Source organism: Podarcis liolepis (genome assembly GCF_965112155.1).
Source record: "Podarcis liolepis genome assembly, chromosome: 18".
NCBI classification, from domain to species: Eukaryota; Metazoa; Chordata; class Lepidosauria; order Squamata; family Lacertidae; genus Podarcis; species Podarcis liolepis.
In genome coordinates, this window is record NC_139572.1 from 2,712,576 (window position 1) to 2,726,095 (window position 13,520).

The following is a 13,520-nucleotide window of genomic DNA, read 5'->3' on the forward strand; positions in this document are numbered from 1 at the left end:
CTGGGCCACAAAAGTAGCAGTAATCATTCTGCTGTTTTCAGGGGCTTCAGGGTCAAAAGGAGTCCATATACGATAGGCTTCCTGCAGCCTCTCTAAAAAGTCTCCTGGACTCTCATTTGGTCTCTGTTCTACTTCTGAGACTTTAGACATATTAGTGGGCTTCTGGCATGCCCTGCGGATACCTTGCACAAGCGTCTGGCGGTAGGTGGTAAGTCTGGCCAGGTGAATTACATTGTTTGGATCCCAATTAGGATCTTCCAAGGGAAAGTTGTCTTGGAGATGACGGTCAATATTAAAAATATTTCCCACTCTGGCCTGCTCACGCAAATATATCTGTGCCTTTTCAATTATGTCTCTCCTTTCCTCAGTGGTGAACAGAGTATTCAGGAGCTGGCGGCAATCTGTCCAAGTAGGACTATGAGTATTTATTATTGAAGTCACCAAGTCCATCATAGCCTGAGGTTTTTCTGCAAAAGATGGGGTGTGTGTTTTCCAATTCATCAGATCCGTAGTTGTGAATGGAATGTACTGGAGGGTCGAGGTTCGAGGTGGCCGTGGTCCGGGTTGCCCGTTAACCAGCACAGGCTCCTCAAGTGCATCAAATACTCTTCTGAGAGGGGCTACTACGTGATCTTTCTCTTCGCTTTGCTCTAGAGGCCTCAAATCATAGGGGATGGTATTTGTCCCAAGGCGTTCTTTTAGCAGCCTTATACGCCTGGCTGTATTGCTTGCTGACCGATTAAGGTCTCCCTGTAACTTCTGTAATATTTCTCTAGGACTTGGATGTACAGGGGTTTGGGGTAGGCAATCAGTTGTTCCACTAAAGGAGACTGTAGATGGAGTTCTACTGGGACTCACAGATGGAATAACGGCTTCTGCTTGGGCTTTATTATAGGCCTCCAATGCCTCCTGAAGATATTTATCATAATCTATCAAGGAATCAAGTTCTGTGACTCCAGCCCCATTATTCATTCCACTTTCTTGCCTTGGGGTTACAACTGGTGGAGTGTTTGGATTAGGCTCCCTTCGATGTGGAGCATAGGGTGGAGGTGGAAGCACCTCTTCCTCTGGTCCCTCAAAAATGGGTTTGAGTTTATTTGGCAAGATTCCTTTCCTAGCTTCGGCTTTTACAGCCAATAATTTGCATCGTTGGACTTTGCATTCCCTTATCCATGGAGGATTTTTATTTAATGTGCTCAGCCAAGAATCTATATATGAAAATTGTTCTGGGCACCCTCCAGTTTCTTTGGCGATGTTAGACCAAAGTTTACTTACTAAATTTATATCAAAGGTTCCCTGAGATGGCCATCCAGTATTTTGTTTTGGCCACTCTAATTCACATAACGTTCTCAAGTGCTCTGGCGTCATTTTGACTCCATATGCCCCTGAGAAGGCTTTCTTAAAATTATTTAACATACATTCAAGAGGTGTATTTTCCCCCTTTGAACCTCCAACTCCCATTGTATGGCCCTGTGAAGTATCCACTCAGTCACTCACACACTCGTTTTCACACTCAGGTCAGCTGCAGACTGTACTTTCTCACACATACAATGCGCTGGATACTTTACCACACACTACCTCCCAACTTTCCTTTCCCTACACCAGATCAACATCTGATGTACCCAACCACCTAGCGTACTCAGTTCCCACTTACTGAGACGCAGAAGTTTGATCAAGACTTCTCTTCCTCCCAATTAATTGGAGGGCCAAAAACCCCTTTGTGCACTTACCCTTGGTTGGTTCCGTTTCCCCCCGGTCCGTCGCCGTCAGTGGGCAGGGTATCAGACAGACGAGACTTCTGCGTTCCCCTGGAAAAAGACTTTCCAGTGCGCGCTGGGTAGGCAGTGAGTGGTCCTCTCTCTTGTACCCCGCCCAGTAAGGCGAAGGGGCTGCGTTCCAGCAGACCACTTATCCGAGTCACAAGAGCACCATAAAATGTAGCACCCTGCTTGTGGTTAACGCTTAGCTGGAATGAAATATTCAACGCAGCAATAGAGAAATTAAAATAATTATTTATTTGTCAGACAAATAAATGAGAGACACAGTGGTATATGGTTACCAATGCTCTTCCTGCCAGCCCTCATGGCCAGCACTTATATTCCCTCAGCCCAGTCCCCTTGCTCCTCCTTTGGCTGCCTCTGTCCAATCAGCCTGGTTGAATTTCCTATTGGCTGATTGCTAGAACCAATCATATCAGATACACCCATTTCCTATTACCTTTTATGGGAGACAGAGAGCTATATTTTCTTCTATTTATAAATGGCAAACAAGTAGCCATTAACCTCTACAAGGCACCTTAATTACCAGATAACCTTTGGCCTCTCTTTCCCTATTCCCTACAAACCAGATGGTTTTTAATTTCATTTTTAAACAGAGGCTCGGCAACCAGATGTCAGGAGTGCTCCGATAGTGCCTCCCGTTTGGCATGGGTCTGTGGTCTCTTCCAACTCTAGGACTCTATGTCTCTATGAAATAAGAATCTAACATCTAAATTTCATGCTTTCTAAATCCTTTGCATAATTACATTTAAGCCTATATATTTAATACATTAATATATATATACATTTAGAAGAAAGGGAACTTAGTAAAAAACCAGTTTCCAAAAGCAACTTCCGAGAGAAGCCTCTTAGTTTACAGCCCCCTTTTGCTGCTAAAACAGCTGCTGTTCTAAAAGCAACTTCTTCAATTTACCCTTTGGGCTTAAGTCTAAAATGGGAGGCATAATAATTGTTTTTGCAACTTGATTATTCTGTAATTTGTAAGGTCAGTGACCTCGCTTCTCAGCCTTTTTATGACCGCAATAAACCAGGGGCCCTCTTTAAGATGAGCACATCTGCCGATGCACTCACTGCTTGGCATGAGAGATGCTGCCTGGCATGAGAGATACAGATATTTTAAAATATATTTTAAGCTCATTTTAAGAATACAGGTGTTTGATCAAAATATAAGCCTTGATTAAAATGCAGACTATGAACAGATGCCTCACACCGGCTGGCAAACCGACCAGGACTGGTGTCAAATAATAATAATAATAATAATAATAATAATAATAATAATAATAATAATAATAATAATAATAATAATATAATAATAATAATAATAATAATAATAGCACCAGCGCCACGTGCACCAGCGGGGCGAGCAGCCTAGGCGCGCATGCGCACAAGGAGCCCTTCCCAAGCCCTTCCGAACGTTCCCTTTTGCGCTTCAGAGCGAGCGAGCGGCGGCGGCCAGAGCGGCCCCTGCGGCGAGCGGGCGCCTGCGCACAAGGAGCGGCCGCCCTCTCCGAACACATTCCAGGAACCTCCGACCTTGCGCCTGCGCAGGAGAACCCGAAGCCCCATCCTAGCGAGCGGGCGGGCGGCGGCGGCCAGAGCGTCTCCGAGCCCGCGCCTGCGCGTTGCCGCCTGGCTCTTTCTCTCTCGGCGTCTCCTCAGGAGGGGAAGCGGCGGCGGCGGAGCTGAGGAGAGCCGAGGCCCGGCCTGCCTGCCTGCCTCCCGGGCTGCCTGCCGCCCTCCCTCGCCGGCCATGGAGCTGGAGGCGCCCGACGAGGCCGCAGGGGCAGAGGCCGCAGGGGCAGGAGCCCTCGAGGAGGCAGGAGGAGGAGGAGGAGGAGGGGGCGGCAGCAGCTGGGGGGCGCCGGTGCTGCGGGAGCCTCAGGCGGCCGGAGCAGGTGAGCGGGGCGGGGGGGGGGAGGGGGGTAATCATAGTCAATATTGGTACAATCAGATAGAGATGTTTTCACACGTACATGAACAGACACACAAAAATATGGCTATATATATATATATATATGTGTGTGTGTGTGTGTGCATATATATATATATATATATATATGGCTTTATTTTTATTTATATATATAAAAATATGGCTATATGTATATATATATATGGCTTTATATACATGTATAAAAATATGGCTTTAAAATATATATATGGCTTTATTTTATATATATATATATATATATATATATGGCTTTATTTATATATATATATAAATATGGCTATATATATGTGTGTGTGTGTGTGGCTTTATATATATATATATATATATATATATATATATATATATATATATGGCTTTATTTTTATTTAGATATATATAAATATGGCTTTATTTGTGTATATATATATATATATATATATATATATATATATATGGCTTTATATAGGGCTATATATATGTATGTATATATATGTATATGTGTGTGTGTATATATGTATATATATATATATATATATATATATACACACACACACTATATATATTTTAATAGTAGGAGGGGGAACCGGACTCCCCCCCCCCCCCGTCGGTGGGAATAATCATATTCAATACTGGTAATCAGATGATATAGATATTTTCACGCACACACAAAAAAGATATGTTTTTATATATAGAAATATATATAGATGTATATATATACTGTATATGTGTGTATATATATATATATATATATATATATATATATATATATATATATATTATTTAATAGCAGGAGGGGGAACCGGACTCCCCCCCCCCGCCCCTCGGGGGGATAAACATATTCAGTATTGGTATATTTTCACACATACATGCACACACAAAAAATATGTGTTTATATATATAATTTAATAGTAGGGGGAACCTGACTCTCCCCCCCCTCTCGGGGGGAATGATCATATTCAATATTGGTAATCAGATATAGATATAGATATTTTCACACGTACATGCACGCACACAAAAAATATATGTATATAAAATTTAATAGTAGGAGGGGGAACTAGCCTCCCCTGCCCTATTGGTGGGAATAATAATATTCAATATTGGTAATCAGATATAGATACAGATTTTCACACATACATGCACACACAAAAAGACGAAAAACTCGCTAGATGAAAGGGTTTTTGGTTTTTTGAGCTGCTTCGCAAGACGATTTTCCCTATGGGCTTGCTTCGCAAGACGGAAACGTCTTGCAAGTTTGTTTCCTTTTTCTTAGCACCGTTAATACAGTTGCGACTTGACTTCGAGGAGCAACTCATAGAACTCGGTGTGGTAGCCTTTGGTGATTTTTGAAGCTTTTCCAAAACTTTCCCGACACCGTGCTTCGCAAGACGAAAAAAAAATCACAAGGCGACAAAACTCGCGGAACGAATTAATTTCGTCTTGCGAGGCACCACTGTAATACTCTTCCTAGTAGTAGTAGTAGTATTAGTATTTTTATCCATGCCATTAATTAAAATGTATGTGGGGGCGAAATACTGTCATGCTAATACTATAATTCTAATTTATTCTTAACATTAGTAATATCAGTAACTGATGATGAAGAGACATATTTTGGGGTGGTGAGAGGGGGGCAGCGATCAGCACCATCCCAATACCGTACTTCTAATTTAATAACATTACTGAGAATATTAATAATAATATGGTGCACTCTGGGTGGCTGAGGGGAAAATCATCATCCTATTACCATAATTCTAGTTTACTGCTAACCGTGGAAAGTAATAAGAAATAGTCATATGGTGTGCTTTGGGGAAGAGGAGGGAGGAATCAGCACTGCCAGCCTAACGCTTCTATTCTTGTTTATTAATAATATTATGGGGGCACCAAACAGCTCCTTAAACAAAGGTTGCAGTCACCAAAACGGAATACCTAGTTGCCATTTTTGGGCACGACGGCTCTATAAAGTCTCATTTTTCAAATGATGGGCTGGCCGCGATTGCTTCTCAATTCAATTAATCTGGCTAGTTCAGATGACAACTTTGAGCTACGTCAAGAGCATGGGGAGGCAAACTAAGGCCAGGGGGTCGGATCCGGCCCAATCTCCTTCTCAGTGCGGCCCTCAAATGGTCCAGGAATCAGCGTGTTTTTACATGAGTAGAATGTGTCCTTTAAAAAAATAAATGCATCTCTGGGTTATTTGTGGGGCCTGCCTGGTGTTTTTAGACGAGTAGAATGTGTCCTTTTATTTAAAATGCATCTCTGGGTTATTTGTGGGGCACAGAAATTCGTTCATTTCCCCCCCAAAATATAGTCTGGCCCTCCACAAGGTCTGAGGGACTGTGGACCGGCCCCCTGCTGAAAAAGTTTGCTGACCCCTGGTGAAGAGCTTTGAGAACTTAAACGATGAAAAGTCCCTTGATCTGGGGACAGTCGTATATTTGCCTATATGCCAACCTCTTTTCCTGAACTGCTACTGCTCCTACGTGGGCTGCATGGAAAAAAGCATTTCGGTTTCTAAAATTCATTGCAGTTGCGCAGATAAAATACAACTGATTCTGCAGGGTGGTGTATTAGTGTGTGGAAACAGCCGAGACCCAATGATCCCCAGACGAAGGAGATGTCAGATGCCATCCTGGCACACTGGCGTCTTCCCAGGTCGAAAGTTGCATGCAAAATGTGTCTGGTCCCTGGCAAATTTCGAACACTGGGGGGGATAGGTTAGAGGGGAATTACCCTCTAACCTAAAGCTGCCCAGAGTGGCTGGGGAAGCCAAGCCAGATGGGCGGGTATTCTTCTTCTTCTTATTATTATTATTATTACCCTCAGCATCTTAGGGTGGGAATCAAACCATTACCTAGTGCATTAGCCATCATGGGCAGTGTTGAGTTCTACTCAAGGATTTGTTGTTATTTTGCTTAGTCGTTTAGTCGTGTCCACCTCTTTGTGACCCCCTGAGCCAGAGCACGCCAGGCCCTCCTGTCCTCCACTGCCTCCCGCAGTTTGGTCAAACTCATGCTTGTAGCTTCAAGAACACTGTCCCACCATCTCGTCCTCCGTCGTCCCCTTCTCCTTGCGCCCTCCATCTTTCCCAACATCAGGGTCTTTTCCAGGGAGTCTTCTCTTCTCATTAGGTGGCCAAAGTCTTGGAGCCTCAGCTTCAGGATCTGTCCTTCCAGTGAGCACTCAGGGCTGATTTCTTTCAGAATGGAGAGGTTTGATCTTCTTGCAGTCCATGGGACTCTCATGAGTCTCTTCCAGCACCAGAATTCAAAAGCATCCATTCTTCGGCGATCAGCCTTCTTTATGGTCCAGCTCTCACTTCCATACTCAAGGGTAGACTCCTTGAAATCTGGGTGTTACGGGTTTTAATTATCATTTATTTCACTTGGCCTGCTCGGCCGGCGTGACTCATAGTGGTTATGACCCAGGTATTACTGACGGGTGACGGGCTGCATCACGCTTGGATTACAGCCATTAGCCATCAAGCGTTGCCAAGTCATGACGCAGGCCAGTAGAGGAGATTCTTCATGTGACTACTCAGATTTAAAACCCCATCGAGTCCCAACAGGACTGGCACCCAAGTAAAGAGGGTTTGTTCCAGTCCCACCCTTTTCTCTACGGAGCTCCGGGTGTCATATACGGCTCTCCCCGTCTCATTTAATCCCCGCAACAACACTGAGAGGTAGGCTAGGCGGACACTCCCCTCCCCGGACGCAGTGTTAGAAATTAACCGGGTGCCAGCCACGTTTTGCGACTGGCGCATGCCCAGTCGCAGCCGCGTGGGGGATCCCTGGATGCCTCGTTGGCGACTGGAGAAAGCAAAATGTCACTTAGAGAAGGATCTGAAACGTTTCCCCTGGAGCTTGAATTTGTTTTATTCTGGGTTGTTTGTTTCCCTGTGGTGTAAACCCCTTTGGGATTTGTTCTTCAAAATACGAAGCGGGGTATGGAAATAAAATGGACAGTAATAATAACATTAAGTATAAAAAGCACCTAGGCAATTCATCGTGGCGAATGTAAGCCAGGTTGAAGGTGCCATTTGGCAAACAGATTATATATTTGAGTTTTTGACACTGTCCCCACCCCTGTTTCTACTCCTGCTGACTGAGTCTTCAGTGGATGCTCCCCCCGGCCAGGTCAGCTTGGAATTTATTTTTAAAGTCAGGAAAAAACTGAGCTTGTCTTCTTCCCACCCTCCCTGAGGAGATGTTCCGAAATGCCTGGAGTTGAGAGAACTGCGATTTGAGGCAGCAGGCAGGCGTTTCAAAACCAGCCCCATCAGCAGTTTCAGAAAGATCTCAGTTGCCTCTTAAACCATTTAATCTGGTTGGATTTAAACAAACTTTGAGGCCATCAATACCTCAGTATAGAGTGGAGGGAAGGTGTAAATAAAATATTCTTTTATTTTTTTAGATGCAACCCTCACCAGCGGAAAGAAAACCCGTCTTTAATAGCGTCTTGCTTACTTTCTCTGTTAACGGCAGCACATCGGATGCAAAATATAGCCTCAGACGATAAAAGAACTCGCAACCCCCCCCCCAATTAAAAATAGCATGGTTAAAAAGCTGGACCCCTCCCTCCGTGAGTCATTTGTAAACACCCTTTAACCAGCATGTGACAATGAAGCTGTATAAATCAAGATTGTTTATTCTCCCCCCCCCCACCTTCACCCTCTTTGCGTGTGGGTGATGCTGGGATTCAAATCATGTTCACGGTAATAACAGGATTGGTGCTTGATACAGGCTTTAAAAACATGCCCTGGTTTGATGTGCACATCTCAAGGCCTCCCCCTGGTACACAGATGTCCTTTCATTCCTCTTCCCCCGAAGTTCTTCCGCTGTCAAACCTGTGGCATTAATGTTATTTATTGCTCACCCTGAGATCCCAGAGCCCATTGCCATGCTGGAACACAGTGTTAGGTAAAGGTAAAGGGACCCCTGACCATTAGGTCCAGTCGTGGCCCACTCTGGGGTTGCGGCGCTCATCTCGCTTTATTGGCCGAGGGAGCCGGCGTTTGTCCGCAGACAGCTTCCGGGTCATGTGGCCAGCAGGACTAAGCCGCTTCTGGCGAACCAGAGCAGTGCACGGAAACGCCGTTTACCTTCCCGCCGGCGTGGTACCTATTTATCTACTTGCACTTTGTGCTTTCGAACTGCTAGGTTGGCAGGAGCAGGGACGGAGCAACGGGAGCTCACCCTGTCACGGGGATTCGAACCGCCGACTTTCTGATCCACAAGTCCTAGGCTCTGTGGTTTAACCCACAGCGCCACCCGCGTCCCATGGGAAGGAAGTAGACTGCCTTATTTTAATAGATGGTGTGTGTAAGCTGCTCTGGGAGCCTTTTTTTGGCTGGAGAGCCCAGTAAGATGCTGCATTTAGAAAAAGAAAAATCCAGAGTTTTCCCCACTCTGCGGAAACACGGCACAAGGCTGCCTCAGTAGCTAGGATTAATGGGCAGGGTTTGATGCCTTGGCGGCGCGGCGAGATTGTTTAAACCATTTGGCCCTAGCAGAGCGAGCGCGGTGTGAGTAAATTCTGCTCCAGGCAGGGAAGCATCTTCAGCCCACACCGATTCTGGCTCCCCGGGGTGGAGTTTGGGATGGGAGGGTGGAACTCTGATCCTTTGCCGCGGTGGTACAGAGGGCTGGAACGCCAAGCTCTGCCAGCCAGGATGAGTAATGAGAGCGTGATTCAAGGCTGGCCTTACCCTGCGGCAGTGGAGAGCAGCTCTTTGAGGAGCTGGTTTTGGAGCTTATGCAGAGATATATTTATATGGTGAGAGAGAGAGGGGGTGTCCATCTAGCCAGTGTTTGCAAACTCAGATATATAATCTAATCACTAAATGGCGCTTTTAACCTAGGTTACGGTGGCGCTGTGGGTTAAACCACAGAGCCTAGGACTTGCTGATCTGAAGGTCGGCAGTTCGGGGTGAGCTCCCGGTGCTCAGTCCCTGCTCCTGCCAACCTAGCAGTTCGAAAGCACGTCAAAGTGCAAGTAGATCAATAGGTACCACTCCGGCGGGAAGGCAAACAGCGTTTCCGTGGGCTGCTCTGGTTTGCCAGAAGCGGCTTAGTCCTGCTGGCCACACGACCCGGAAGCTGTACGCCGGCTCCCTCGGCCAGTAAAGCGAGATGAGCGCCGCAACCCCAGAGTCGGCCACGACTGGACCTAATGGTCAGGGGTCCCTTTACCTTTACAGTCACCACAGTGGAATGTCTAGGTTCCATTTTGTTCGCGACGGAATTTGTTGTCGCTGTTGTTATTTGTTCCATTTCTATATCGCTTCATATTTTAAAAAAATACCTCAGAGCGCATTGGAACACCCATTGAAACAATCCGGCTTCAAGGAAAACATTTCAGAGCCATTTTGCTTTCCCCATATTTATTCACCGGCTGAATTTATGGAGCTGCCCCATAGCAGGGCTCTCTACAAAGCCAGTGGGGGTGTAGGGTTGAGGCACCCTCCTTTAAAGCAAAAGGCCGCCTTTCTCTCTTTCTCTCTCTGGTTCTTCACAGGATGCCTAGGCGGCTGTTTAAGGACACGTTTCGACGGCATGGCTCGCTAGGCTCTCCATGCTTTTAAGTTGTCTAGACTTGAGCTGCCAGATCGCTTGTGGGTCCTTATTAATGTCTCCTTTCTGCATTTTTGGGTTGGGTGTTGGGCTGATTAGACCAGACATGCAGCCTTCCATTTGTGGGGTGTGTGTGTGTGTATGTGTGTGTGTGTGGACTGCAGCCGCCTGCCTTTCCTTGCTCCTGTTTTCTTTCCTTTCCGGATGACACATAAATGCCTTCGCAGCGTGACTTCTTACCAGAGTTCTCGTGGTGTGAGTTCTTGCCCCCAACCAGAGTTTCGCCTCGTCACCAGGCACTGAAGTGCGTCGCTTTTACTTACCTGATTTTTGCATTGTGGTAGCGGCATTTTGATACCCTCCCTTGTCGGTTCCCAGACAAGTTGAAACAAATTAAATAAATAAGCAGATGAGGAAAACGGGGGCCCATCTTGAGGCCAGCATCCTGATCTCACAGTGGCCAGACAGATGCCCGTTAAAGAGCTATGATAGCTATCTTGAAATATCTAAAGGGCTGTTGCATGGCAGATGGGGCAAGCTTGTTTTCTCCTGCTCCGGGGGCTAGGACTCGGAGCCAGTGGCTTCAAGTTACAAGAAAGGAGATTAGCATCAGGGGAGAAGATGCCTGGCCTTTTCTCTTCTTCCTTCCCCAGTTAATACTCAACTAAGTTAGTCTCCGTTGCTCTGCCCCAGCTCCTGCCAACCTAGCAGTTCGAAAGCACACCAGCGCAAGTAGATAAATAGGTACAGCTGTGGCAGGAAGGTAAACAGCGTTTCCATGCGCTCTGTTTTCCATCACGGTGTCCCATTGCGCCAGAAGCAGTTTAGCCCTGCTGGCCACGTGACCCAGAAAGCTGTCTGCGGACAAACGCCGGCTCCCTCAGCCTGAAAGCGAGATGAGTGCCACAACTCCATAGTCACCTTTGACTGGACTTAACCGTCCAGGGGTCCTTTACCTTTACCTTTTTTACCTTACTCAGTACCCTATACCTGGTACTCGTGAATGGTTTCGCATAGTAGGAGGTGGGTGAGTAAGCGACCTCAAGCCAGAAAGCAGGTTCTTGTGAACCAGACCCTAGTGTTGGTTTAGGACCTGGGGGAGGCCTGGATTTCAAATCCCCAACGCCCAGCTGGGTGGCCTTGGAGAGGGAGGCAGCCACAGTCTCTCTGCCTAGCTTGTTTTGCGGGGTTGTTGTGAAAATGAGAAGGGGATTGGTGGTGGGGTGGATGACTTGTGCCACCTTGGAAGGCCGGCAGGATGTAAACACAGTAAGTAGCAATTTAATGATGAATACCAGTAGCTCCAGGGACGTGGGTGGCGCTGTGGGTTGAACCACAGAGTCTAGGACTAGCTAATCGGAAGGTCAGCAGTTCGGATCCCCGCGACGGGGTGAGCTCCCGTTGCTCGGTCCCTGCTCCTGCCAACCTAGCAGTTCGAAAGCACGTCAAAGTGCAAGTAGATAAATAGGTACCGCTCCGGCGGGAAGGTAAACGGCGTTTCCGTGCGCTGCTCTGGTTCGCCAGAAGCGGCTTAGTCCTGCTGGCCACATGACCCGGAAGCTGTATGCCGGCTCCCTCGGCCAGTAAAGCAAGATGAGTGCCGCAACCCCAGAGTCGGCCACGACTGGACCTAATGGCCAGGGGTCCCTTTACCTTCACCTTCATCAGTAGCTCCACCGCTCTGCAGTAGAAGCGCTATAGATAATGATGGTTTCAGGTTAGAGGAGGTGGGCTGAGTACCATTTATCCCACGCTTGGAGGAAATGTAGCATTTAAACGTCATAATAATCATCATGGAAGGGGGGAAGCAGGTTCATGCAAGCCACCATTTGGCTACCGTTAGCCCACCAGGTGTGTGTGCACTTGGGGTGCAGGGAATGGTGGCCCCCAACATCTGCAGGGCGCCCGGATAGTGACAGGCAAGGTGCTTCTTGGTGCAGACTTGGGAGACGTGAGCAGCGCTCGATAAGCAAGGCTAGGTTGCAATGGCCTTGGCTTCCCTGGCTCCACAGCTTCACCCTCACGCCACCGGAGTTAAATGAGCTGTTGTTACTGGCTTTTTTTTTTGCAACCGGCCATCTGTCAGCTGGCTTAAGAGATAAGTGCCCCCTTAATACCCCTGGCAAGTTGCCAGCGAGAGGCGTTCCTTTCGGCCTGTGTCGCAAATCGGATTTTTGCCGTTGTGCATTTGAAACGCAATAGCCCGGCGTGTTTGTGTGTGAGGTTCCTTCGTTTGGTCTCGTCCTCCCAATCCCGCCTCTCATCTTTATTTATTTTTTAATTGTGCTTATCTATGGGTTTTTTCTCCCAACCTGGACTCCGTTCATCCCTGGGGACTTTTTATTAGGTACTTAAATGCGGCAAGGCAAAGCCGATTGCGGTCATTATTGCAAAACTGAAGCTAATCTCCAGCGCTGGAATTTTGACAGTTGGCAGAGAAGGGATTAGCCAGCCCAGTTTCCCCAGAAGCAGTTCTCTCTGCAGCGTGTTTGTTTGTATGTGTTAAAAGGCTTCGGTTTCCATCCTCACCCGCATCATAATGGGTAGTTTTGGGGGTTGTGTAGCTGGGCTTTGGTTTGGGGCCAGAAAAAAAAGCACAGAATCTGCCAAATCCAGCTACCTGTCCCTGTTGTTGTTTAGTCATTTAGTCGTATCCACCTCTTCGTGACCCCTGGACCAGAGCATGCCAGGCCCTCCTGTCTTCCACTGCCTCCCGCAGTTTGGTCAAACTCATGCTGGTAGCTTCGAGAACACTGTCCCACCATCTCGTCCTCCGTCGTCCCCTTCCCCTTGTGCCCTCCATCTTTCCCAACATCAGGGTCTTTTCCAGGGAGTCTTCTCTTCTCATGAGGTGGCCAAAGTATTGGAGCCTCAGCTTCACGATCTGTTCTTCCAGTGAACACTCAGGGCTGATTTCCTTAAGAATGGAGAGGTTTGATCTTCTTGCAGTCCATGGGACTCTCAAGAGTCTCCTCCAGCACCATAATTCAAAAGCATCAATTCTTTGGCGATCAGCCTTCTTGATGGTCCAGCTCTCACTTCCATACATCACTACTGGGAAAACCATAGCTTATAGTATACGGACCTTTGTTGTCCCTACTCTGTTATAAAAACAAACAAAAAAACACCCCTAAAAGTTCCCAGTCCCTGTGATGAAGATAGACTTCAAGACTTTGAAAGTCCATGGGATGGTTAAATAAGCTTTTCGTTGACTGAGTGCATGCCTAGGCTAGCTCCCGGACTGTTAAA

The 13,520-nt window shown here is 46.9% G+C and overlaps 1 protein-coding gene across 13 annotated transcripts in view; it reads left to right on the top strand.

Moving 5' to 3' along the window:
- Nucleotides 1–3,513: 3,513 nt before the first annotated feature.
- Nucleotides 3,514–13,520, top strand: part of PIP5K1C (phosphatidylinositol-4-phosphate 5-kinase type 1 gamma) — a 41,808-nt gene continuing 31,801 nt past the window's right edge. For all 13 annotated transcript variants that reach the window (XR_014520991.1, XR_014520992.1, XR_014520993.1 and 10 more), the window contains exon 1: nt 3,514–3,673. Coding sequence is in view for 10 of the 13 variants with exons in the window: in XM_083483790.1 (XP_083339916.1) it covers nt 3,529–3,673 (145 nt within the window). In the remaining 3 variants the exon portion in view is untranslated. The remainder of the gene's footprint in view (nt 3,674–13,520) is intronic.